This window comes from Chenopodium album, chromosome 3, assembly GCF_948465745.1.
Source record: "Chenopodium album chromosome 3, dcCheAlbu1.1, whole genome shotgun sequence".
In the NCBI taxonomy this organism is placed as follows: domain Eukaryota; kingdom Viridiplantae; phylum Streptophyta; class Magnoliopsida; order Caryophyllales; family Amaranthaceae; genus Chenopodium; species Chenopodium album.
The window spans coordinates 78,687,202-78,711,763 of NC_137836.1; the positions used below are offsets into that span (position 1 = coordinate 78,687,202).

The 24,562-nt window shown below is 35.5% G+C and overlaps 3 protein-coding genes and 1 pseudogene across 5 annotated transcripts; 2 read left to right on the forward strand and 2 right to left on the reverse strand.

The window, feature by feature from the left end:
• The first annotated feature begins 1,091 nt into the window (after positions 1-1,091).
• LOC145624345 (putative disease resistance protein At4g10780) lies at positions 1,092-5,594 on the forward strand. Of its 2 annotated transcripts, XM_081677356.1 has the most exons (3): positions 1,092-1,303; positions 2,777-4,967; positions 5,048-5,248. In XM_081677356.1, exons 2-3 carry the CDS (start codon positions 2,782-2,784, stop codon positions 5,097-5,099), a joined length of 2,238 nt encoding a protein of 745 aa, XP_081533482.1. In that variant the 5' UTR covers positions 1,092-1,303; positions 2,777-2,781; the 3' UTR covers positions 5,100-5,248. The 2 variants fall into 2 exon arrangements, with proteins under 2 accessions (XP_081533482.1, XP_081533481.1); XM_081677355.1 differs by having other exon boundaries at positions 2,777-5,594.
• Positions 5,595-6,940: 1,346 nt separating this feature from the next.
• LOC145618067 (phosphatidylinositol/phosphatidylcholine transfer protein SFH2-like) lies at positions 6,941-11,252 on the reverse strand (annotated as a pseudogene). Its single transcript, XR_014107844.1, has 6 exons — positions 10,907-11,252; positions 9,276-9,528; positions 9,049-9,148; positions 8,315-8,581; positions 8,082-8,142; positions 6,941-7,946 (listed from the first exon to the last, which is right to left on the reverse strand). The product of XR_014107844.1 is annotated as a phosphatidylinositol/phosphatidylcholine transfer protein SFH2-like (transcript).
• Positions 11,253-16,411: 5,159 nt separating this feature from the next.
• Positions 16,412-20,856, forward strand: LOC145618075 (putative disease resistance protein At4g27220). The gene is made up of 2 exons (XM_081672861.1): positions 16,412-16,530; positions 19,356-20,856. The coding sequence occupies exon 2, from the start codon at positions 19,368-19,370 to the stop codon at positions 20,481-20,483; it is 1,116 nt and encodes a 371-aa protein (XP_081528987.1). The 5' UTR covers positions 16,412-16,530; positions 19,356-19,367; the 3' UTR covers positions 20,484-20,856.
• Positions 20,857-21,911: 1,055 nt separating this feature from the next.
• LOC145624347 (putative disease resistance protein At5g43730) lies at positions 21,912-24,142 on the reverse strand. The gene is made up of 2 exons (XM_081677357.1): positions 23,992-24,142; positions 21,912-23,197 (listed from the first exon to the last, which is right to left on the reverse strand). The coding sequence occupies exon 2, from the start codon at positions 23,173-23,175 to the stop codon at positions 22,036-22,038; it is 1,140 nt and encodes a 379-aa protein (XP_081533483.1). The 5' UTR covers positions 23,176-23,197; positions 23,992-24,142; the 3' UTR covers positions 21,912-22,035.
• Between the last annotated feature and the right edge of the window lie 420 nt (positions 24,143-24,562).

A 24,562-nucleotide genomic window follows, 5' to 3' on the forward strand; every position in this document is an offset into this window, starting at 1 on the left:
CTTAAAAAAAACACGGAGGGAGTAGATTTTTTGTTGTTTGATTCACTTGTGTCCGCCTTGGCTATCACAAGAGTAGAAATTGTTTTGTACATCCGGCCTATTCGGGTGTATTGTACACCTATGACTATTTGCTCTCATTTTGATGTTTGTTTTTCATTCGATCATCAAATAAAGAGCAAAAACTAACATTGAAATTAGTTGGATATATGATACACCCGAGTATATATAACAATCTCTCTTATAAAAGCTCTTCTCATACCCGAGTTGCACCCTTGCCAGTTGCCATCAATAAAAAGGACGCGCACAAAGATTATTAATTGTCAAGCCACTAGAATTGTGACAATGACAAGGCAGCAAATTTAAATAGAGAGAGTTGAATATATAGCCGAATAGGGAAGGCTTGGTGAGTGCGTTTCCACGCTAATCAATAGTAGTAATCGTAACAAACAGGTTTCCACAAAATAGAATTTTAAAACAACTGCAATAATTCTAAAACAAAAAGTGAAAAGCACGTAATTGATACCAGTACTTTTTTTTTAACAAAGGTTTTGATACTATTATTGTTTAGACTTTTCTCCATTCTTGTTAATTGTTCTTGACTTCCCATCCCACATAAGTCAAGCACTACTAAGAAGTTTTCTCTAAAAACATATTTCCACCGTTTCTATTTACTTGACACGTTTGATTTAGGCACATATATTAAAGAGAGAAGAGAGTGAGAGAGAATAAAAAAAGTAAGTAAGGTAGCTTGTAAATGAGGTAAAAAGTTACCTTAAAAGGAAACGTATCAACTAAAAAACTTTCTAAAAAGGAATGCTTGTCAACTACTACCTCCATTACAGGTTATGTGCAACGATTTGACATAAATTAAAGAGAAGAAATGTCTAATCGATGCACATAACCTGAAAAGAAGGTAGTAAAAAGAAACAGAGGTAGTATATCGAGTAGTTTATCCATCTATTTTAAAATGGAGTAGCTTACATCGTTTGACAATACACATTTTTTTTTTTTTTTTTTTTTGAAAACACAATACACACTTGTTAGTAAAATAAAATTGCAATTTCCCAAAAAAAAATTACAAAAAACCTTGTCACAGTCGGCAATTTCGTAAGGTGCTTCCAGCAAATCTGCATACTGTTTTCGCAGTTTCTGGGAAGTACCAACATAAGCCAAGGCAGGTATAAAAGAGAACATAAAATCCTAAAGTCTCCTTAACAACAAAAGAAAAATCTACACATTATTCCTTTTTTTAATTTGAAAAACACATTAAGCTCCTCATTCTCTTATCGTTGCCAAAATATAGGTCAGTATTTCTTTTCATATTTGTGGTTTCTATATTTTTATCAAATCCTTTGTACGAGTACTTGTTATTGCGCTCTTTTCATTTTTCGCGGTTTATTGTCATAATCCAACATCAGCTGAGAACTTTTAGTACTCGTAATACTACCTCCGGTCCAAATTACTCGCAACTTTGGGGTATTATTTGTGAGATATAAAATATTCTAAAGTTGCGAGACTGGAGGTAGTAATTTAAATAAACTAGAATATATCCGTACGAATATATATTTTATGTGACAAAAGTATACTTAGATAATTTGATTTCTGAAAAAGCTAAATATAAAAATAGAAATTTAGTGGAATAGGTTTTTTTTTTTTTTTTTTTTTTTTTTTTTTTTTTTTTTTTTTGTGGGAAATATATAGTTTTTGATGTTTCTATTTTGCAAAAATCTAAAAAAATAGGTTGTGTAAAATTTTAGAATTAATAGCTTCAAGAGTTGTAATTAAACATTGAAAATATAAAACTGCAATTTTAGTATAGATAACTGTTGTCAAAAAAAAGTATATAGAGATAACTGAATCGATCTTTCTGCAAGGTGCTCAAATTCAGCTTAATCGGAATTTTTTTTATATATAATTCTCACATTTAATGAAAAGTAACTTGACTATTTGAGTTCTGGCTTCTTCTATCTAATAATAATATAGACATATAATGTATGTTTCTAATTTATTCATGAAAAATAAGGACTTAAGAATTAAAGAGAGAGTGTAATATCTTAAAAGTTGAGGCATTTCCAATAGGCAACAAAGTTAAAAAGAAAAAGAAAAAAAAAAGTATTTGTAACGTTTAATGAAGCAAAATTTATGTAATTTGAAAAAGAGAATTTGTAACAAAAACAGAGAGATTAGTCAGACATAAGCACAAACCCCAAAAGAGAATTCATAGACTATACTGTGGGATAAAGTATGTTGTCTATGTACTTGATAAAATCTTCACAATTCAATAATTCATCAATTAGTTATCATCTCCAATTAGTAAATACGAAGTGCTATATGTTGTAATAACACGAAGTGATTAGATGAGTGGCATTAATTAATTAATTAGTTGCTTGGTTTTATATTAATTAAAGGTAATGATATATATAGCCCTATCTATAAGCATTAAATACACTCTTAAAATATAATTAAATTGGAAATTTATGATAAAATCACAAGTATAATTAACTAATTATTGGTAATTTATCCTCAAAATTTGTTTTTTAAGCTTCTTATACATGACCCTTAGGTCTATGTCTATCATTTCCTTTTTAAATACTTTCTCTAAGCTAAGTATATTAGTTAAATATTGTGTCAATTCAAATTAATTTGTTATGATTGTGTATTTGTGTCTATGACTGACTGTAAAATATACTTGGTGTACAATGGATATTTGATGGGTGGGGAGCTATATCACAAATTATGCCACAAATCATATCAATGTAATCATTTTTTTTGGCAGATCAAATGGCCGGTAAGATGCATATGAGATTACCTGTAATAGATTCGCTTTTGGCCATGGTGAGGAACTTCCCTGGTATATCATCTAATGGAAAGCGCGGTAGAGCAGTTGAGGCAGTTGATAAGCATTCTGAAATGTGCAGTGTTCATTTTCAACCACAAAATAAACGCAGGAAAGAGCAGACATTCCTGAGCGTTAACTCGAAGTACATTGTGAAGATGATGAATTGGTTAGGAAAAGATGAGATAAACGCCATTGGAATTTATGGCATGGGCGGGATTGGGAAGACCACCCTTGCAAAGCAGCTTCACATTCGAGTAAAAGACCAAGAAATCCATGTTACTGCTTGGATCTCTGTTGGAATGGATTTCACTGTATACCAATTACAGCAAAAAATTGCTGATGCTTTTGGGTTTGATCTTCAAAATGATAAAGATGTGACCAGAAGATCGGGCATGATATATGCATTTTTGTCCTGCAAAGACAAGTGCATACTTTTCCTTGATGATTTGTGGGGTGAATTTCGTCGAGAGGAAGTAGGCATTCCAAGAAAATGCAAGCTCGTTGTCATTTCCAGGATGCTGGATGTTTGTCGTATGCTTCGTTGCCAGAAAATCATCAGGGTCGAACCACTCTCAGAGGAAGAGGGTATGCAGCTCTTTCACTATAGTATGGGAGCGTATGATGTTTCCAATCAAGAGCTCTCTGTTAGGAACCTTGTAGTTAATGAGTGTGCAGGTCTCCCTCTTGCTGTCATAGCGTTGGCCAACATCATGAAAGGGGTGGTTAATTCTCCTAGATGGGGAGAAATCGTTGAGAGTGTAGATCCCTTTTCAATGGGAAGTACTCAGTTGGAAGATATACTTGGTCAATTGAAGTTGTCTTATAATAGATTGAATAGTGCTAAGCTGCAGCATTGTTTCTTATGTACTGCATTATACCCCAAAGGCTATCCCATCAGTAAAGAAGAGTTAATACGTCTTTGGATTGGGGAGGGGCTCATAGATGAGATGTCATCGTGGCAGGAACAGTACGACATGGGACATACCATATTGAACAAGCTTCTCAATTCTTGTCTGCTTGAATCTTGTCAACATACCGGGATTGTTAGGATGCATGATCTTGTTCGGCGTATGGCTCTTTCCATTGATAGTAATGGCTTAATGGTGAATGATGGCCTACCTTCAAAATTGGAGTTCTCTGGAAGTCTCAAACTTGTTTCATTGATAAATTCGTCAATATCACTGATCCCATCAGATGCTTCCCTCAAATGTGCCAATCTCTCAACCTTAATTTTACAACAGCCCTTTGAGGTAATTCCAGAATCATTTTTCTTGAACATGCGTGCCCTTCGTGTTCTAAGCCTATCCGATACTCGTATTATTAGATTACCAAGTTCCATCAGTGCCTTGGATGAGCTTCGAGTCCTTGATCTTAGCAGTTGTCAGAAACTGCAACACGTCTGTCCAATAACACAACTTTATAAATTAAGGTTTCTGGACCTTTCTCAGACTGCAGTTGAGGAGGTTCCTCGCTCCCTTGAAATGTTAAATAAGCTCACTGAGCTTAACCTATCCTCTATCACTGAACCAAAAATCCTAGGGGTCTTGCCTGCCCTTTCGAAATTGAAGAAACTATCATGCCATATTTCAGGCATTATTCACGAGCTGCAAGTTTTGGAATCACTGAAAATTCTTGATGCCAGATTTGATAGCCTTTTGGACTTGAGTAATTATGTCAGGTCTCAGCACTGGAGAACATTAGAGTGCTTCCATCTTCAGGTTGGTTATAGAAAAAGGCTGAAGAAATCATACAGTAGAGCAGTATCTCTCCAAGGCTGTATCTTGAGTGCGCGAGGGAGGGAACAGGTTGCATTTCCAGATGACCTTCTGGAGCTGTATCTTGATAATTGCAGTGGTTTCAGTAGCCTATCTGATATAGTATGCCGCAATAATACTGAAAATTTTAAACAGCAAGCCGATGTTTTTTCAAGCCTAGTTAAATGCACCATCAGAAGGTGTCATGATGTCGAGAAACTTCTTTCACCAAGCTGTATGCAAAATCTCCCGAGCCTTGAATTATTGAAAGTTGAAGAGTGTCACAAATTAAGAGTGCTAATAGTAGAGGAGATCGGTACTCATTGCCATTCTGAAGGAAAAGATGCAGCCATTGACCTCTCACAGCTAAAACAGTTAGTTCTCACCTCGTTGCCCCAGTTGAATAACATCTATAAGGGTCGACTAATTTGTGCTCAAATTTGGTCATTTACAGTTATAGACTGTCCAAATCTGAAGCACCTTCCGTTTTCCAACAATATGGGTGATGTAAAAGAATTGATAACTTCTCTTGAATGGATTGAAGGACAACAGAAATGGTGGGATTCGTTAGAATTGGATGATATGGAATCTAAAGCTTTGCTAACATCGTTCTTCAGATGCAGATCTTCCATGGATGTATGCTGAACAAAAGAGTAAAAGTTGTGTGTTATATTTATATTGAAGTACTACGTACGACTATATAATTAGCCATCTTGCTATAATGCTATTGGGTTGAAGGTGTAAGAAATATGACTTATGTATTCTTAATAATGAAACGGCTTATTTGGAAAATGTCAAGACGTGACAATAGATCATTGTCCTAAAGTCGAATTTGCTCCGCACAGTATATGCGGACTCGTAGCAATCGACCTTCAGGGATACACGACTGCAACTCTTCAATGTATGACAAAGACTTAGCTTGAGAACACTATGAACAATGCCCAAAATAAGAGGCTGTATTTTGTGTAACAATTTTTAAAGTAAGATGAGGAAGAGTAGTATTTTTCTTGTGTCTTGACAAAGAGGATCGGAGGAGGTTGTTTATATAGTTAGTCTTAGGGTCTGTTCTCATTGACTGAATTCAGCTGAACTGAACTAAACTGAGCTGAGCCTGAGCTGAGCTGAACTGAAATGAATATTTTATAAGAGAAGGAAATTAGGAGCTGAAGTGAACTGAACTGAGCTGAACTGAACTGAACTTCAACGTAAGAGAACAGGCCTTTAGTCCAATAAGCCATGAGCCTAAATCAGTCAGAATTGCCTACATGCAATTGTGATGTTGTAAGACTTGTAACAGTTCCACAGTAGCACACGTGTGCGACTTGCATTACCCCTACAAGGTCCTAAGTTTGATTCCTAATTTTTTTTTTTTTTTTTTAAAAATTATTTTTATTTTTTTAATTTTTTTTGAAACAAATCAATTCATTAATAAAAAACCATAAGAAATGAAATCCAAATCAACAAACACATACAATTGAATCAAATAAGAGTTTCCTTTGTCAACGCTACGATTGTTGAATAGGTCTTGTACTATGGTAATCTCTCGCTCATATTGCTGGAATAAACAACCTTTCGGAGAGATGAATATCTACATTACTTATGTAGATTTATTGAAAACTAAATTGCAAATCTAAACGGCAAGAGTTTGGAGAAACTCTAGAAGAAAGGTGGAGAGGATAGGCTTTCTTTTCTTTAATTAGTTTTCCTTTTCCCTGTAAGTCTTTTGACCCTACCATATTTCATTTAATTAGTTTTGTCTATATTTCAATCTTCTTTATTTATTTTTAAATCTTCTTATTTTTAATAACTTTTGCATTTATCAATATATTGTACAAACTTGGCCAATGATACCTTTAGTAAAGGTTAAAAAAAATATGTTATAGCTTATATGAATTATAAAATTGAGTTTAATCACTAACATACAAATTAATTGAGTTTAATCATCACTAACATAAAAGTAAAACTTATACGAAGTAATATTTTTCATAATAAACTACTCCCCCCATCTCTTTTATATAGTTATACTTAAATCTTCAAAGTCTCTAAAATGCACAAATTTAACCACATATATATTCAATGTACTAAAATGATAATTTGAAATTCCATTTCAAGATAAAACCAACATCTCCCTATTCTCACATGATATGATTTTGATGTTTATATAAGTGTGCTTTTATAGCCAAAGGTTTTAAATGTTGACCACCAAACTCAAAATGTGATTTTTTTAATTTTTTTTTTTAAAGGAAGTAGTAGTAAATCAAAGGTTTTAAATGTAGACCACCAAACTCAAAATGTAATTAAAAAAGGAAAAGAAAAAAAAGTAGTAAAATACAATCAAAGGTTATTTGTAATAGCATAAATTTTGCAATAAAAAAGAAATTAATTACATAGTAATACAATACTATTTTAATAACACAAAGTATAAATTTCAGACCCCTACAGTTTAACCTCAAGTTCTATGTCAAACCTTTTTTTTTTTTTTTTTTACTTCTTTAATGAAAAGATAGAGCTTATATACTCATTAAGAGGAAATATCACTCTCGGCCAACGTTACAACACTTCATTTATTAAGACGAACATACTCACATTTCCACTCTAGCTTTATCTAATCTAATATCATCATAGATAACATGGATGGGAGAAAGACCAACATCATTCGAGAAAATAGCTTTTATCACATTGATAGCATCCGATTCCACCCATATGTTAATGTAACTTCTATGCTAGAAGGGGTGCATAACTGCATACCTCACTGCTTGCGCTTCAATACATGAGGGAAGTTGAGACATCAATTTTCTTCGTCACAGGATAATGTTGCCATTAGCATCTCTGAATACCACACCCAACCCTGCCTTCTCAGCCTCAGGAATGTGAGCATCCACATTTGCCTTGATGCACCCATGTGGCGGGCACTTCCAGACCAAGCTACTGCATATTCATGGTAGTCCTGTACCAACTTTGCTGTATACCCTGCTGCCAGCATCCCGACATCAGGGGCTTCATTCTCAAAGATGATCAGGTTTTGAGAACACCATGATGCCCACATCAAAGAAGCCATACGCCAACACCCCTCTCCAACTTGCTGTGCAGCCACCCCCCATTGCACTGCAAGGATTAAACTGGCACTTCAACAAGGTACTCCCCCAGCCCACTATGCCCCCAAATTTCAGTTGCGACATTACATTCATTCAAAAAAATGAATGATCGTCTCCTGCTGCACCCCACAAATCTGGCATGAGGCATCCTCAGTGACAAGAGTCACATGACAGCACTCCACAAGAAGTGTTTAAAACACTAGTAGAAAAGGTGTAATGTGCACCGGTTCAAAACCCCCTATGGACATTGGTTTTGAACTGCAAGTGATCAGTGTTGCTATCAATAAGTGCTTGTAATGTTACAATTTCATCCAAACAAAAAAATAAAAAAAAAAATATTACAATGTGCAAAACAACAGCAGCTCGGAATAAAAAAAAAATCAGGTTATTCACCATCTATCTTTTGTAGGGTCTGAATGAATTCGCTTGCTGCCTTTGTTGAAGTTCTTAAGCCCTGCACATCACAGATACTAAGGATTAATTATCGGTCCTGATTTTAATGCTTTGCTCTTCTGGCTAGTAAACCATAATATCTTTTAGGTTTAACTTAGGTGTTAGAAGAAATAGCATTTCAAGTTTCAACCATAGACTTATGTGACGGTACAGTTCATCTCATGCATACATACCACTCCTTGGACATCCAGAATAGTGGTACTCTGATCAATGTATTTCTTTGCAGCTATTGAACAAGCTGGAAACTTATCAATAAAGGTCCTCTCAAACTCTTAGACATGATATATAAGATATCGGACCATGAAGGTGACTTGCATCAACTAGTTTGGATCAACCTCACCCAATTTTTCAATGTAAACTGGCCAGCCTTCCTTGTCAATTCCATGGTGTCCTTGCAAATAGTATTGCTCGACTTCTTCAACTTTCTTGAACTCAAAATCCTACATAGAAAAAAATGAAAGGTATGGAAGACGGTTAGAAAACATCAATCCCTACATCACAAGAGACTAGATGAGTACTAAACATATCAAAAACTGACATAATCTGAGCCCAACCGAAGAAAACTTGACTAAAACAGATAAAATCTTGAAGATATGTTGATAAAATATTCTTCAAAACCATTAAAAATAGGCATAAGATTGCACTTAACCTGAGAACCCGGCCTGAACAAAATCTGATCAAATTTGATGAAATTCACAGAGGCTAATTAAAAGTTGAAAAAAAAAATAATAAAAATAATAATAATAAAAAATAAAAAATAAAAAATAAAATAAAAAAAAAAAACTAATCAAATTATTAGGTGAGATTAATCTAAGGATTCTAAACCGGACAACCCAATTGATCTGTTTGATTCAAAAACAAATAGCATATTATAAGATCATCATTCCTCAAAGTATACAGTATATACCTCCATGATTGTGTCAGCACCAAAATCCTTTCTCTATTGGATCATGTAAGACCACATTTGCTTTGACTTCTCAATATCAAACTTCCTGGCCTTCAAGAATCTGTAAAATTGTACTTTATTTGTTATTTAACTTTTTAAACCGATAATAATTCAAACAGATTTCAGACAAATTGAAATTAAAGTCTAGGAACAATTTTGATATCAAGTTAAAACAAAGAAAATGTTACCTAAGCAGCATGTGATAATCATCATACTTTGATGGCACAGCAATTCTTCCAAAACAGGGCCTGGCAAAATGCATCTACTGCCTGCATTTCCTCTGCATCATGCTCATCTTTGAAAGCAATAGACATGACCCTGCTGTTCCTTCTACCTTTCTTTGTCAGCGAGTTTCTGAACATGCTTGAGACATTAAAAGCCGCCTTACCAAGCTTCATCTCTTCTCATCATTGCAGTAATCAATGTCAGGTTTCTCAAGTCCTGAGAAAGGTAAACAAAAATAAATCATATAAGTTCAACTTAATACCACTATGAGTCAATCAAAACTCCAAAGGCCTACATTCTCATCAGAAGCATAAATTGTCAGCTTAAAGCACCTTGAGAACGAGAGGAAAACACATTTACCTGGCTTAAGGAACTGCAAAACAGATCTGGATTATTTCGGTCGTGGTTATTGCTTCTAAAATCATAAAACGCGGAAAAAAAAAAAAAAAAACTAACTCATGTCACGTTGTGGTACAAACTTTACAGGTACCGTACAAGATTGATTTTCCAGTTATTTCGTTCCATTTATAAAAGATATTTGTGAAAGATCATGTATGATACTGATACACAAGAGCACGAATCATTTTGAATATTTTCAAGATATATTTGTTCATGACATTTGATTCTGACCTTAATTATACCTTTACAAAATCACAAGGAGATTTCACCATCAAGGTCAACAGCTCTCAGTATAAGTATCATGATTTGTTACCCAAAAATATAACTTATGGTAAGTCTTTATATTTGATCAAACACATCCAATAATAGAGGTCAATTATTTACAATACATAAACATGGAATAAGATAAAAAGGGTTTATCAAACAAATCAACACAATAAGAATTTTCCTTTTTAAGCAAACAACAATATTACCATACTCAATAATAACAAAAAGCTGACCCTAGTAATGTTATTCATTGAACAAGTTTGATCAACTTTAATATTCAATGCTGGTATTAAATCTCATCTACATCACTACTCTACAAGACTCTCTATGACATTCATAATTTCATAAAATCTCATCTCATCAATGCCATATCCACACTACCATACACATATCAAACACAGAAGCCCTTGGGAGATTTTAGCATTGTACAAAAACAGAATCATTATCAGCTCAATATCACCCAAAAAAAAAAAAAAAAAAAAAAAAAAAAAAAAAAAAAAACACTACCAAGGGTCTATTCCGATTTACTGAAAACAACTGAACTGATTGGGGCAGCAAATATAGGGGAAAAACTTGAAACAAGGCAGGATACCCTCCAGCTTACTTTTCTCAAAATATGCAGTATTCATTAAGTCATCTTGATATTTCTCAATAGATATATACAGAAAATTTAGTTGAAAAAAAAAATATATGTATTTCCAATAGCATTCATATAGCATGCATTCAACTAGCAGTATGATTCACTAGTATTCCACCATCCTCATTCAGAAAATTCATCAAACAGTTGGTAGGCAATCTAATCCCAGCATAAAACTCAATAAATCTCTCAATTACAAATTGCATTAGCCCATCAATCCAACAAAGCATAAAATTTCTCCAAACAGCACAAAAATCCCAAAAAAAAAAAAATGGAAAGAAAAAGAATTACCATAGTCAGTTAGCCGCCACCATAAGCTTTGGTATAAGAATAAATTTGGCTTCAATATTGAGCAAATTGAACTGAAACCCTAACACTTGAGCAAATAACAACGAAATTCAAACTCACACAAAAACAGCAAACCCTAAACTCTAAATTCGATTTAACATACGCCGATAATCAAACGAATTACAACCAAAACAGCACACATAACAGCAATTCAAAAGAAATAACAACTAGATTTGAAATCTGAAACCCTAAATCTAACAAAAATCAATAATCAAACAAATTACTACCAAAATCAGCACAGGGATTAGCAATTCAAAGCGAGACTGTAATGTTCATAGATTCAGATCCAGAAATTACCGGCTTAACTATTGTTAACATCAACGGTACCGAGCTACCAAGCAAAATACCGACGACACGATTCCGTGTAGCGAATTGAATTGGGTTTTGATGGTGGAGGGAGGTGTTGTGATGGAAGTGATGGTGGACTGGTGGAGGGAGGTGTTGTGCGTAGTGGTGAGACAAGGGATGTGTTGTGTGTGTGTGTGAGATTGGGTGGTCATTGGTGGTTGATTGTTGGCGTGAGCACTGAGCAAGGAACAGGGGTGGCTAGAAGGTGGCTAGGCAGTAGTTGGGCCCCACTAAGGAAAATTGTAACGGCATAAGACGTTATATAGTTAAGTCGAAGTTTGGGATTTGGGTCGGTAGTAAAGTAAAAAAAAAAAAAAAAGTTAAACTAGAAGCAAATGTAAAATATATTTTTTCTTTTTCTTCTTATTATTACAAGCTGTGAGACACACGCAAATTGCGTGTGCAGCATAAAAAATTAATATGCATGGCTCGATTCTTTTTTTTTTTTCTAAAATATTATCTACCTTATTCTAATAAAAAAAAAATATTTGTGGGTTTATAAATTGATGAAATCATAGAGGTTAAAAGGTAAGATATGAGTACATTTATAATGTTCATGCAAAATATGATTTCCGTCAAAAAATAAATAAATAAATAAATAATAAAAAAAATTAAAGGGTGGTAGTTTTTTTGTTTTTTTTTTTAAAATGGTAGTTATATTTTTTAAATATAGTAGTTTTCTTTTGAAAATTATAAAAGATGAAAGGGGTATTTTGGGAAAGTGAAATTTATCACCCAAAACCCCCTTTCACTTTATATATTACTATAGATACTAGGGGTGTTCAAATCCGGGTACCCGGAGTTTCGGGTACCCGAAAACCCGGGTACCCGAAGTTTCGGGTACTTGTTTATTTGTCCCATGTCCCGGCCCGAATATCTCGGGTATCCGGGTTCCGGGTACCCGAATTATTCGGGTCGGGACATAGGGTACCCGGATTTTTGAATTATTATAATTAATTTGCTCCCAAAAGGTAAAAAAATGAAAAAAAAAATTAAATCTACTACCCAAACGCCACACAATCGAACAACCAAGATACAAAATAACCAATTGCACAAAGCTTTTTTCAATAATAATATATTAGAAATATAATTTATTAGAAAATATAATTAGAAATTGTAATTAATTTGCTTCAAGGTACTGTTGCAAGTCTTGGTTGTAAACAAAGAATTAAACAAAGGCTTCTACGATATACAAAGGTTTGTTGCTCCCAAGGTACTGTTGCAAGTCTTGGTTGTATACAAAGATGTTGACCAACTCTTGAATTAGTGACCACTGACGATGGAGTTGGAGTTAGGGAAAGCAGCAGCGAGCCTCAGACGGAGGTGGGCAAAGCAGCGGTTGAGAAGACGGTTGAGAAGAGGTTTGAGAATAGAGAAGTAGGAAGAACAGAGAGGGACCTCAAGGAAGAAGAAGGAAGAGAGAGATAGAGGCAGGAACAGAGAGGAACTTGGAGAGGAAGAGAGAGGGAGAGAGAGAGCGGCGATTGTGAGGAATTGAAGGAACCCTAATTTTGTTTCAAAAGAGAAGGGGCATGTGGGGATTGTGGGCTGGGCTTAGTATTTTTTTTTTGATATTAATTTATATTCGGGAATTCGGGTACCCGCGAATCATAAAATGCGGCCCATGTCCCGACCCGGATAACAAGCAATTTTCCCGGGTCGGGTACCCGTCCCGAAAAAACAGTTTTTTTCTCCAAATTTCCCATCGGGTATTTGCCGGGTCATCGGGAAATCGGGTCGGGACAATCGGGTCGGGTTTTTTTGAACACCCCTAATAGATACTATAGATAGATTATTATTATTATTATTATTATTATTATTATTATTATTATTATTTTTATTTTTATTTTTTTTAGAGTTCTTGAGAGGATCTTGAAATTTTTTAGAGGATCCTGAAAATACACAGGTATCAAGTGTGAACTTAATATCACAACCAAGGTCTTTACATAACTTGTGCGTGGATATTAAGTTGAACTGAAAACTAGGAACATGTAGAACATTTTTCAACTCAACCCCATTTTGAAATCTAACAATCCCAATATGTTCAACAACTACTTGTTTTCCATCTGCCACTGTGATTGTGTTTGGATAATTAGTGTACTTATGGTAACTAGCAAACAGATCTAGATCTAGAGAAGAACACATGTGATCAGTAGCACCACTATCGGTTATCCACTTAGTATTGAAACAAGTCAAGAGACTGGTACCTGCTACATAAGCTGAACCAGGAGACAGAGAGGGTTGTGCACTTACATTGCTAGTAGTACTTGCACCAGATGTAGTGTCTCCAGATTGAGGATCTTTCTGATTAACCATATGCAAAAATTGATTGTACTGCCCTATTGAAATGTGTGCAGTCTCATAAGAATTGTCATGATCACTCTCCTCCTCTCCATACACAATAGCTGCAATCTTTTTGCCCTTATACTTGTTCCTTCCATGGCTGGATAACCATAGATCTTGAAGCACTTGTCTATTGTATGTCCTGTCATCTTGTAGTGATCACAGAACAAACCAGATTTCCTTCTCATGTTTGGCACAAATCCAGTATTGCTAGAAGAAAAGTTGTGACCAGGTCTCACTTGTCTTGCATATGGGACCGAAAAACCGACCGAGACCGGACCGGAATTGGACCGGACCGGCCCGAACCGATTGATTTTGGACCGGACCGGCCCGAACCGATTGATTTCGGTCCGGTCTTCGGTCCTCACAAATTGGGGATTCCGGGTTTCCGGTCCGGGTAAAAACCGGAATATTTCGAACCGGACCGGGATGTGTATTTTTGTAATTTTTTGGGTGAAAATTTTAAATTTATGTTTAAATTTCTAAAAAATTTAGGTATAAAACTTGTAATTTATAAATTATAGGTGTAAAATAGGAAAACTCGCAAACAAAAACAAGACGTTAAAAATGTATGTATATATTAAGATACTAAAATGAAAAAGAAAAATAAAAAAAATAATGTAACCGGTCCATTCTGGTCCAAAATCGGACCGGACCGGAATAAACAGGTCTGGACCAAAACCCGGACCGGTTGATTACGGTCCGAACCCGGTCCCCAAAAAAATTCGATTCCGGGTTCCGGTCCATTCCGGTCCCGGTCTGACTTTGGACCGGTGCACAGCCCTAGTCTTGCATTCTGAAACCTGAAATTTCCCGGAGGTCTAGGAACTGTGCACCGCTGATTGTACCTTCTTCCATGAGCTGCAAAAGCCATGGTGCTACTGTCCTTCATCATACTTACTTGTCGTTGCTTCTCTTTTTGCATCAGCAGTCTATAAGCAACTGAAATGGTAGGGAGACGCTGCATCATAAGCAAATTTGTCCTCACTCCACCATATTTACCATCAAGTTTCATAAGCAATTGCACTAGTCTCTCTTCTTGCTGTTGCTTCAATATTTTCTGACTCAAATTACAGGTACAACCACTACAATTGCAAACTGGTATAGGATTTACTCCACTAATCTCATCCCAAAGTGCCTTGAGCTTAGCAAAAAACTCATCAACATGAGTGGAACCTTGCATCAACTCACTCAAGGATTGTTGTAAAGTATACAACTAAAGGCCAGAACTTTGAGAGTATCTCTCCTCTAGGTCTTTCCATATCTCTCTAGTTGAAGTGAAATAAAGGACACTCTTAGCTATGGTACTATCCACAAAATGAAGAAGACAACTAGTAATCACTACATTGCAACGATCCCATGCCTGAACCTCAGGACCAAAAATTAGTCTAAGCAACGATCCATCAACAAAGCACAATTTATTTTTAAATGAAAAAGCTATAATCATACTTCTCCTCCATTCATTATAGCCTTCACTAGAAAACTTCTGAGTAACCAAGGAATTGGCAGGATTCTCCGAAGGATGTATGAAATATACACTAGCAGGATAACTAGTAAGAACTAAATTGTGTGTTTTAGGCATTTTTGATTAAAGAATTTGAAGATAATGAGAATGATTGAAACAACAATCAAGAAAATCAAACTATAGATTGAAGCAACACGATCAATTATCTACCAAATAAGCAGCAGAAATCCAGAAAAATATAGACAGAACAACGCTCAACAGTTCGAGTCGAAGAAAATACCGGATTAAAGCCCAAAAAACGAAGAGGTCGAAATCAACAAAGCAAAACTAGTGAAAATTGACCTAAACCCGCTCTGATACCATGATGAGATTCACAAAATAGCAGAATATTGATGAACTCCATTGAAGATAACAGTTGAAGCTAAGCTTCAATTTACAGAGAGAAATGGAAAAAAAAAGGGAAGTAAAAGAGAGAGAAAAACTTGGGAAAGAAGTTTCTGTAATTCGATGTAATGAATAGAATTACAGGTACAAAGAATTTATATCATCACTAAATGCAAGAAACTAAAAACAGAATAAAAGTTTGTTATAACAAACTTAGTTTGATGTGGCAGATGAGCTGGCAGCAATAGTATCTTCAATACTAGGTTTTTGAGATGAGAAGAGAGAGAGAGAGATAGAGAGCAAAGGAAAGGTGGTATGGAGAGAGAATAGAAGAGAGAAAGAAAACAGCAAACCATCAAGTAGGGTTGACAATCCCTGACCCGACCCGAAGTTACTGAGAGAAACCCGAACCCGAGCCAAACCTGAAGAACCCGAATTCGACCCGATTTGACCAAAATGTCATATATCATTATAATATTAAGTTTAAAACTATTTTTGATAGTTTTTAAGCACAACCCGAAATTGACCTGAAATCTGACCTGAACCCGACCCGCTGACCCGAATTGCCACCTCTACTAGCAAGTGGTTGCAAGGGCAAAAATGTAAAACACTATTCATTTTCAATAATAACCAACCGTAACTTCGTTATTGTTCAAAAAAGGGTTTTGGAGGTTGTCAAAAAAAATAGTAAAAGGGTTTTGGATTTGCAACCTTTGGTCGTTAGATATGACCTTTTTGTAACCTAACAGATTATACAAAAGGTGGCCATATCCAACGGTTGCAGATTAAAAAAAAAGTTAGCCACTTTTGTATTCCGTTGGATTGGTTCCTTCAATATGGAAATCTCCGGAAATATTTATGGTATGGTTGTACAATATAAAATACTCATACAAAACAGGGAAACAAACACTAAAGTCCTCACTCTCTCTTAATAATATAGTTATTTTCCTCACTTCTCTCTCTAAAAAACAAACTTCGTTTTTTAGCGCGTTGATTTGAGCTGCGTCTCACAAGTCACAACTTTCAGGTACCTAGATATTTTCTGATTCCTACTTTTTGTTGTTGTTGTTGTTGTTAAATTCTGATGTTCGTAATCTTCTTTGGCATTGCATATATAATCATTTGTGTATAATTTGTACTCCGACGTACGGAGTATCTTGTTTCATTGCTTTGAATTTCAATAGTTGAGTGTATCTTATTTTGATTATATTCTTATCTCATTTACCACAAATTTAATGGCTAATTTATATATTGAAGTTGTTGATCTTCTTGATTCCGTACGAATGTCGCCGGAAATCAATTTTCCGTCGACTTTAGGTGAGTAAGAAGTCTTAGTTACAATCATTTGCTGGTTTGAGAATTGAAATTCCCTCTGTTAGTGATTTAATCGTCGGATCTAGGTCGGTTAGTTTATCGGTAATCACCGAGTTGATCCAGAGTTCTGACACGTGTAGTATCGTTTAGTTGCTTGAGTTAACCCGGAATGTTGATTGAAGAAGTTTAGGTCAGTTATTGGAGTTTCGACTTGTAACCTGGGATTAGAGCTGTTCATGGGCGGGACGGCCCGCTAAGCCCGCCCAACCTGGCCCGCAAAAAAGGCGGGCTTGAACAACATTTTTGAAAAAAAATGTTTTTTTGGGCGGGCTAGGCCCGGCCCGTTAATGTAAATGGACGGGTATGGACAAGAAAATATGTGTCGTGGGCTAGCCCGCCCGGCCCGTTTATAATAATAATAATACTATTTTAATCATTTTTATTTAGTTAGTGTTATATTTAATAATAAAAATAATTCTTTGTGTATTTAAGAAAATAAAATAATCAATATAGAGAGACTATAATGAACTATAAGCTTTTATTGGTTACAATTATTTATTTTAATTTTATATTATGACATATTTTGTGTGTTTTTAATTTCTATTATCATTATTTGTGAATAAAATTTTTTAAGACAACTCTACCAAAATAATTTTAGCACATGTAAATAATAAATAGATTAATTAGTGTTATAAAAAATAAAACAAAAATTTAAAGCCCGTTAGCCCGCGGGCAAGCCCGGCCCGTTTAGCAAGTGGGTATGGACAAAGTATCAAGCCCGCATAAAAGAGTTCGGGTTTGATACATGAAGCCCGTTGGACAAAAAAATAAGCATAAACCCGGCCCGCTACCCGCCTAAGCCCGCAAATGATCACCTCTACCTGGGATGTTAATCGAATAAGTCTAGGATTTTTACAACCTTGTTAACCAGGAATATCACCGGAAAGAATTATCCGACTATTTTAGGCAAGGTTGAACCAGTAATATCCTGTTAGATGAATTGCCTTGCAAGTTTAGGTAAGGATTATCTGCCAGAAAATCAACAAGCTTGTATGTTTTGTAAGCCCATCGATTACGTGTTTTAACTAGGCTACTAGCTTTTGGAATGATCCTGGTTCAAATGAAGCATAGTGTTACGTTCCATTCTGGGAATTTCCCGAGATCAAGTTGCCTATATTTGATTTTTGATTAATTTCTAAGATTCAGATATTGTAGTAGGTAAGCTTAGGAAAACCAAGTTGAGGAAAGCCCTAAAAACTGTGAGGAAGTGGGTTTAAGAGATTGTTGTTTCATGTATTGACTTTGGGTATCCCGTTTGATGCATCAGAATCACCAATTAAAGTTATTAAAGAAAAGGTTAACAAGTTTACCTATCAAATCGTCACCCTTCACTGCTACTTGGGGTAAATCTTGACCTTTGTTAGTCAAATTATTCTCTTGTGGGTTGATTAGAAAATCTGCGGTCAAGTTTAAGCTCTTGAACATACTACTCAAGGGCTAAGGGGAAAAGGGTGCTAGTAGGTTAAGTGGCCGAGCATGGTGGTTTAATGGTAGTTTTTAATAAGTGATAGCTCTGATTGTGTTTATGACTGTGGGATGGAGGTGTTGATGTTGTGAAAGATAGGTGGGGCTAGAGCTGACAGTGGTGGTGGGGGTGGTGGAATGGGGTTTCCTTTCCTTTTTTACTCTAACCAAACAAGATAGGTAACACTAGGCCAAAGGTGTTCTCTTTCTTAATCTTTTTCCTTTCCATTTCAATTGAACTACATATCTCCTAAATTTTGTGATTTTTTTATAATAAATTTGGATGAAGTTTATAATAATTTGTAGGTCTTTCATTTTTTTCAAGAAAAAGACAAAGAAAGAAGGATTTTATCCTTTTTGATCACCCAATTGTTATTAGGTCTGTTTGTTAATAAGTTTCTTTATTACTCTTTATTTTAGTGTTGCAATTATACCTAAGGTATTGTTGGGCAGAAGGCTGGGCCATTTTTTTTTTTTTAAATGACATGAGGTTGATGCATATTCAAATTTAAGGATCTAAAATATTTATCATTTTTTTGGCTTTGGAGTTTGAACTATAACAAAATGTTATGTTCTTTGAACTTCTTTCTTATTGTTGTGAAATAGCAAATACAAAAGTCAGTCAATTGGATACAATTTTGGTGCTGTTGTAGGTATAAGTTTGCACACCTCCTCATTCTCTTCAGAGTGATTAGAGTTGTGTTGAAATGGACTATTGATTATTTGTAATCTTGACTAGACACTAGAGTGTTGTAATTTATCAGGTATAGGGAAGGGTATAATTGGAATTATCATTGAAAAGGGAATTCAGTTATAAGGGGGAATAATTTACTTTTGCTGTGTTTGGGAGAGGCCTCTCACTATTATTTTATTACATAATTACATCTTTGGTAGTTCTCATATCAATAATCATATTGGCGTTCTTCCTTTCGTTTCTGCCCAATATTCTAGTTTATTAAACATCCATAGGAGATCCTATACATATAGTGTCTTAATATGGTGATTTTTGTACAGGAAGTCTTTCCTATGGATGCCAAAGCTGTTGTTGGGGCAATTCTGGCCCTTTTCACCTATTTTACCGGGGTACCCAGTCTTGATGATAGAAAAAGAAATCTAAAGAGTAAACTGGAATATCTGAGAGCCCAAATAGATGACATAGAGAATAGTGAAAGAGCACCCTTTTCTGCTAGGGTTCAGAGAGGCAGGAAAAGAAAGAGAGAAAGAGATCTATGCACCTGGGTGGATGAGGGTCGGGAGCTTTTGAAGGCAGCAGAAACCTTATATACACAGGTCGAAGGATATAGGAACCTCCTTACGAGTACAAAGAAGAGAAAGGTTGTTGACAAAGTGGTTGACGCACTTGCAATCCATGAAAAGAAGGGTGATATTCTATATATGCATGCCTTTCCTGACAAACAAGGTCCAAATCGTGGTAATTACATACCAGTCAAGAAGATCATTGGAAAAACAGCGTTAAATACTTTGGAAAAACTCCAGCATCTATTGGAAGATGCTAAGATTGGACGGGTTGCTATTCATGGGAGAGAGGGAATTGGCAAGACCTTTTTCATGAAACACCTAAATAACTTTGCATTAAAATGTGTTGAGAGGTTTGATTATGTTTTCTGGGTTAGCTCTCCTGAACAGTTCAGCATCAGGCATGTGCAAGATGCTGTTGCTGCTGTTGTAAAGTGTGATCTTCTTAGTGATGATGATTTGAATGTGAGGGCTAGCAAACTGTCAAACACACTTGCAGACCTGGGAAATTTTTTGCTTTTCTTAGATGGTGTGCCTGAAGCAGATTTTTCTTTGGACCAAATTGGAATTCCAGTCCCTGTAGAAGGCAGTGAGTGCAAACTGATATTTACTACTAGCTCTACCTTGGGGTGTAGAATTTTGGATGGTTTTGGAACAGTTGAACTTAATCGTCTTCCAGAAAAAGAAGCATTAGAGTTATTCATTCATGAAGCAGGTATTGACATGAGACGTGTTACTTTGCTCGATAACATTCCTAGGTCGCTTGCAAAGAGGTGTTGTGGGGTACCACGTATGATTGTTAACTCAGCTTCTCGCATGTGGGACACTTATGACATCCGTGAATGGAGACATGTTCAGTTTGAATCAGGAAATTTTGAGAAATGAACTAGGATTGTGACAATGTACAAGAATGAAATGCCAGCATTCTTTTCTTGATTGCTCTCGAGTCTCAAGTGAGGCAGCATCTTACTGCCTTAAGGCTGAAGTCACGAGGAGTAGGCTAGTACATTAGGAGTCGTCAGATCAGATGAGTTTGTTTCGCTGCTTCCTTTAGTTCTCGAGTGGAGTAATGAGATAATTAGGAGTGAAAATGTAATGTAAATAATGTTCTCATAGAGTCATAGGCTGCCAGGGCGAACAAAATGACCTTTGTCAGAAGCTGGGCCTGCTGGCCATTATATGTATTGGAAAGTGTATATTTTGACTTTCTTGCTGCAGTGTAAATCGTTTATAATGGAAGAAGCTAGTGTTAATTTTTTTGTTTCTCATGGTGAAGGATATTCTTCTTCCTTTCTTTCTTTCTTTTTTACCCTTTTTGAGCAAGAAAGCAGAGTAGTGTACTAAAGCCAAATTTTTTTTCAGGTTTCAACGAAATTAGCATGTAACATTGAAAAACGTATCTCTAAGCTGTACGCTATAGCTAACCTTACTAGAATCATTTTTAATGATGTGTCTGATGATCTTGAGCACTTTAAGGTTGACTTTTGGGTCTGGATGCCCCAGGAACAACCTGATATCATGAGTATACAGAACTTTCATTTTATGAAAGATTTCGGCTAATGACACCTTAATGACAGATTCCGGCTAATGACATACAGGAGGACAAGTACCTTCATTTTTACTTTTTTAGCCAGATTCATTTTGTTTTAAGAATGTCACCTTAAGTTTTTGATGTTTGACTTTTATTTACCCTCTATATTTGTGCGCATATTCACGCTCACAAATTTGCCAAACAAGGTATTTCTGACGATTTTATTCACGCTCACAAACAAGGTATTTATGACAAACATGGTATTTCTGACAATTTTGCCAATTTAGTATTTGCGCTCACAATTTTTCTTTATCTTTTTTAGAAGTGATAGCTGCATTATAGCTGACTGCACGGCTGTTGGTGTGTTGTTGGGCCATGAGCCCATGACAAGGATTTGATTACTGCATGTCAGGATTGTTAGCATAAAGGCAAGATAACTTCTGAAAGCAACACCAGGGCAACAAATTTGATATGTTACTGAATGTACACCATTCTAAAGAAGACGGAGTATTCATTTGTATAATAGACTTAAGAGTCAAGCTGTCGAGGTCACTGATTAGTGATCACACAGGTGACTTGGTTGCCGCATTGACATTGTAATCAAAACTAAACACACCACAACCGTAGTAGTACATACTCCAGGCCTCCAGAGTATCACTGGTGATAAATCTTTAGAAGAGAAACTTAGGTGCATAAAAACCGGGTAACTCTTTTCACTTCATACCCTCTCGTGATCAAATGTAAGTATGTAACCAGCAACGACCTGCTATTGCTACTGTAGATTGTTATTGCAATATCAACTATCAATTGAAAGTGATTTAACTATATATAAGCTACAAATATTTACAAGTAACCCTCAACTCAGGTCCTCTTTATTCTAATTTTGTAGAGTACACCAAATATGGTCTAATACGGAAGTTTGTCACCCTTCTCAAGGTTCCTAAGCTCAAAACGTGCATTTCTCCATTCACAAGGGTCATCAATGCCACACATATGAGTAGCTATGTCTACAATCCTGCGTGGGACCCCATGACACATCTTTGCAAGCGAGCTAGAAGTAGAAGTCATGCTGATTCTTGCTTCATTTCTGAACAATTGGGATGCTTCTATATCTGAGAGACTATCAATTTTAACTGTTCTACAACAGTCCAGTATTTTAGAAACACAAGTAGACCTTGTAGTTATAACTAGTTTGCTCTTACTTCCTTTTGCAGGGACTGGAATTCCTATCTGAACCAGGGAAAGTTGTACGTCTGGTATGCCATCTAGGTAAATCACAAAACTTCCAAGACCTGTAAGCGTATCTGACAGTTTTTTAGCCCTTAAATTTAAGTCACCGTCGCAGGGGAGATCACACTTCACTGCAGCAGCGACAGCATCTTGTACATGCCTGATGCTGAACTGACGAGGACAAGTGATCCAGAAATTGTAATAAAATCCCTCAACCCATTTCAATGCAGAATTGTGCAGGTGCTTCATCAAAAAGGTCTTGCCAATTCCTTCTATCCCTTGAATAGCAATCCTTCCAACATTATCATCTAGCAACAGAGCTTGAAGTTGCTGCAGACCATCTGAAGCAACTTGCCCCAATAAATCTCCCACTGGTATAAGATTACCACGATCAGGACCTCGCACATCAAACAAACCACATCCCAAAAGGATATCAGCCTCTTTTTCATGAGCTGACAGTGTCTCATTCAACTTGTGAACGTCTACCAGCTTTGCATAGCGTTGAAAAGAGATTCTACCTTCCCCACTTTTTCTTTTCTTCTCTGAAAGTACTTGATCGCCATCTCCTAATAACTTTCTCGCTTTCTGCTCAAGCGCATGACCCTTAGACATCCAGATCAAGAGGTCATCTTCCCTTTTTCTCTTCTTGACTTGCTGAGTAGAAGCAGAAAGCAATGCTCCTTCAATGTCCTGTATCCTGGCGCTTAAGAACTCAGTTTTTCCCTCAAGAATTCGCATTCCCTCATCCAGTCCTACTGCCCTGACTAAAGTATCCAGAAAGCTGAAAGTTTCATAAAGAACAGCAAAGGGAATCATAGTGATGACTGATGAATACTTCCTGTTTCAGATTAGTGAGTCAGATTTCAATACCCTATGGAAGTGTTACCTCAAAACACAATCATAAGCATGCCAAGTAATAAGGTAAAAGCCAATTTTCCCTACAAACTACTCAAAAAAAAAAAAAAAAAAAAACAATTTTTGTTGATTAAAGACGATCATAACTAATGAATCAGTATCCAAGAAATTAACTTAAGAATCAGATAAATAAACCTTCAATAAAAAAAAAATGTCAGTGTAAATTAATAGAATTTAATCAGCAAAACAAAATAGATAAAACATTAAATCAATTATATGGAGTACATCTCAAATCAAACAAATTTTTAATAGCATACATTGAGCATCAAAATAATACAAATTTGGCTAAAAACTTTTAAGAAGAGCTTATTATTTCCATGTTTGCATATGAAAAATTTATCCCGTTTTGTATATTGTATTTAAATAAACCCAAATCTCCACCAATCTGCTAACTCCCCCCACCCCCCAAAAATAACAAGTATACTTTTCTTAAAAAAAAAAAAAAAATAACAAGTATGCAATTAAAAAAAAAAAAAAAAATCAAACTTCCATTTTCTGCCGTCAGTTAATCAAGATATAATCCGATAAAATGATAACCAAAAACATTAAAGCAGCAAACTTTGAGCATTTATCAATGGAGAAATCAAGCAGTAATCAAGCAGTAGTAGTAGTAGTAATAATAATAATAATAATAATAATAATAATAATAATAATAATAATAATAATAATAATAATAATAATAATTGAATAGGTTAATAATAAAGTAAAAAACAATACCGTTCAAAAATGGTGGGCGCACTGAGTGTGATGAAAGTTAGGAGGAAAGAGAAGCCAATCCGAGAGGGTAATATCAATATCACACCCCTTTTTTTTTTCCTTTTTGTTTTTTTGAAGGAGGGGAGGCTAGTTAGTTTCACAGTTGGTGATGTACTTATAATAGTTGTACTGTTTATGTAAAATGGCTAATATTTGCCTATTTGGTCCTCTGCAATTTTTAATTGGTAAGGACTGTATTGAAAAATGACTATGTACCAATGGTAATTTGTATTAATATAAAGATGTAAGTTCGAGCTTGTCCTAATAGAGTTTCGTTATGCATAGAGAAATGCAGACAAGGGGTAAGAGTGTAATTACACGTATATGCATATTCTAAATTAAGAGTAGGACCATTGGGTGATTAATACTATATTGGATGATCAAATACTACCATTGAACATTCAGTGGTACAAGAGTGTGAGGGATAATTCAAGTGGTTAGAGCTCCCCTCCCGATTCCAAGTGATACTGGGATCGAAACTCATTACCCGCTCTTGTGTCTCTTTAAACACCCAAAAAAAAAAAAACATTCA

Excerpts from the sequence above, each read along its gene's own strand:
- LOC145624347 (XM_081677357.1), bottom strand. The coding sequence starts at position 23,175 with ATGATTCCCTTTGCTGTTCTTTATGAAACTTTCAGCTTTCTGGATACT.
- LOC145618075 (XM_081672861.1), top strand. The coding sequence starts at position 19,368 with ATGGATGCCAAAGCTGTTGTTGGGGCAATTCTGGCCCTTTTCACCTAT.
- LOC145624345 (XM_081677355.1), top strand. The coding sequence starts at position 2,782 with ATGGCCGGTAAGATGCATATGAGATTACCTGTAATAGATTCGCTTTTG.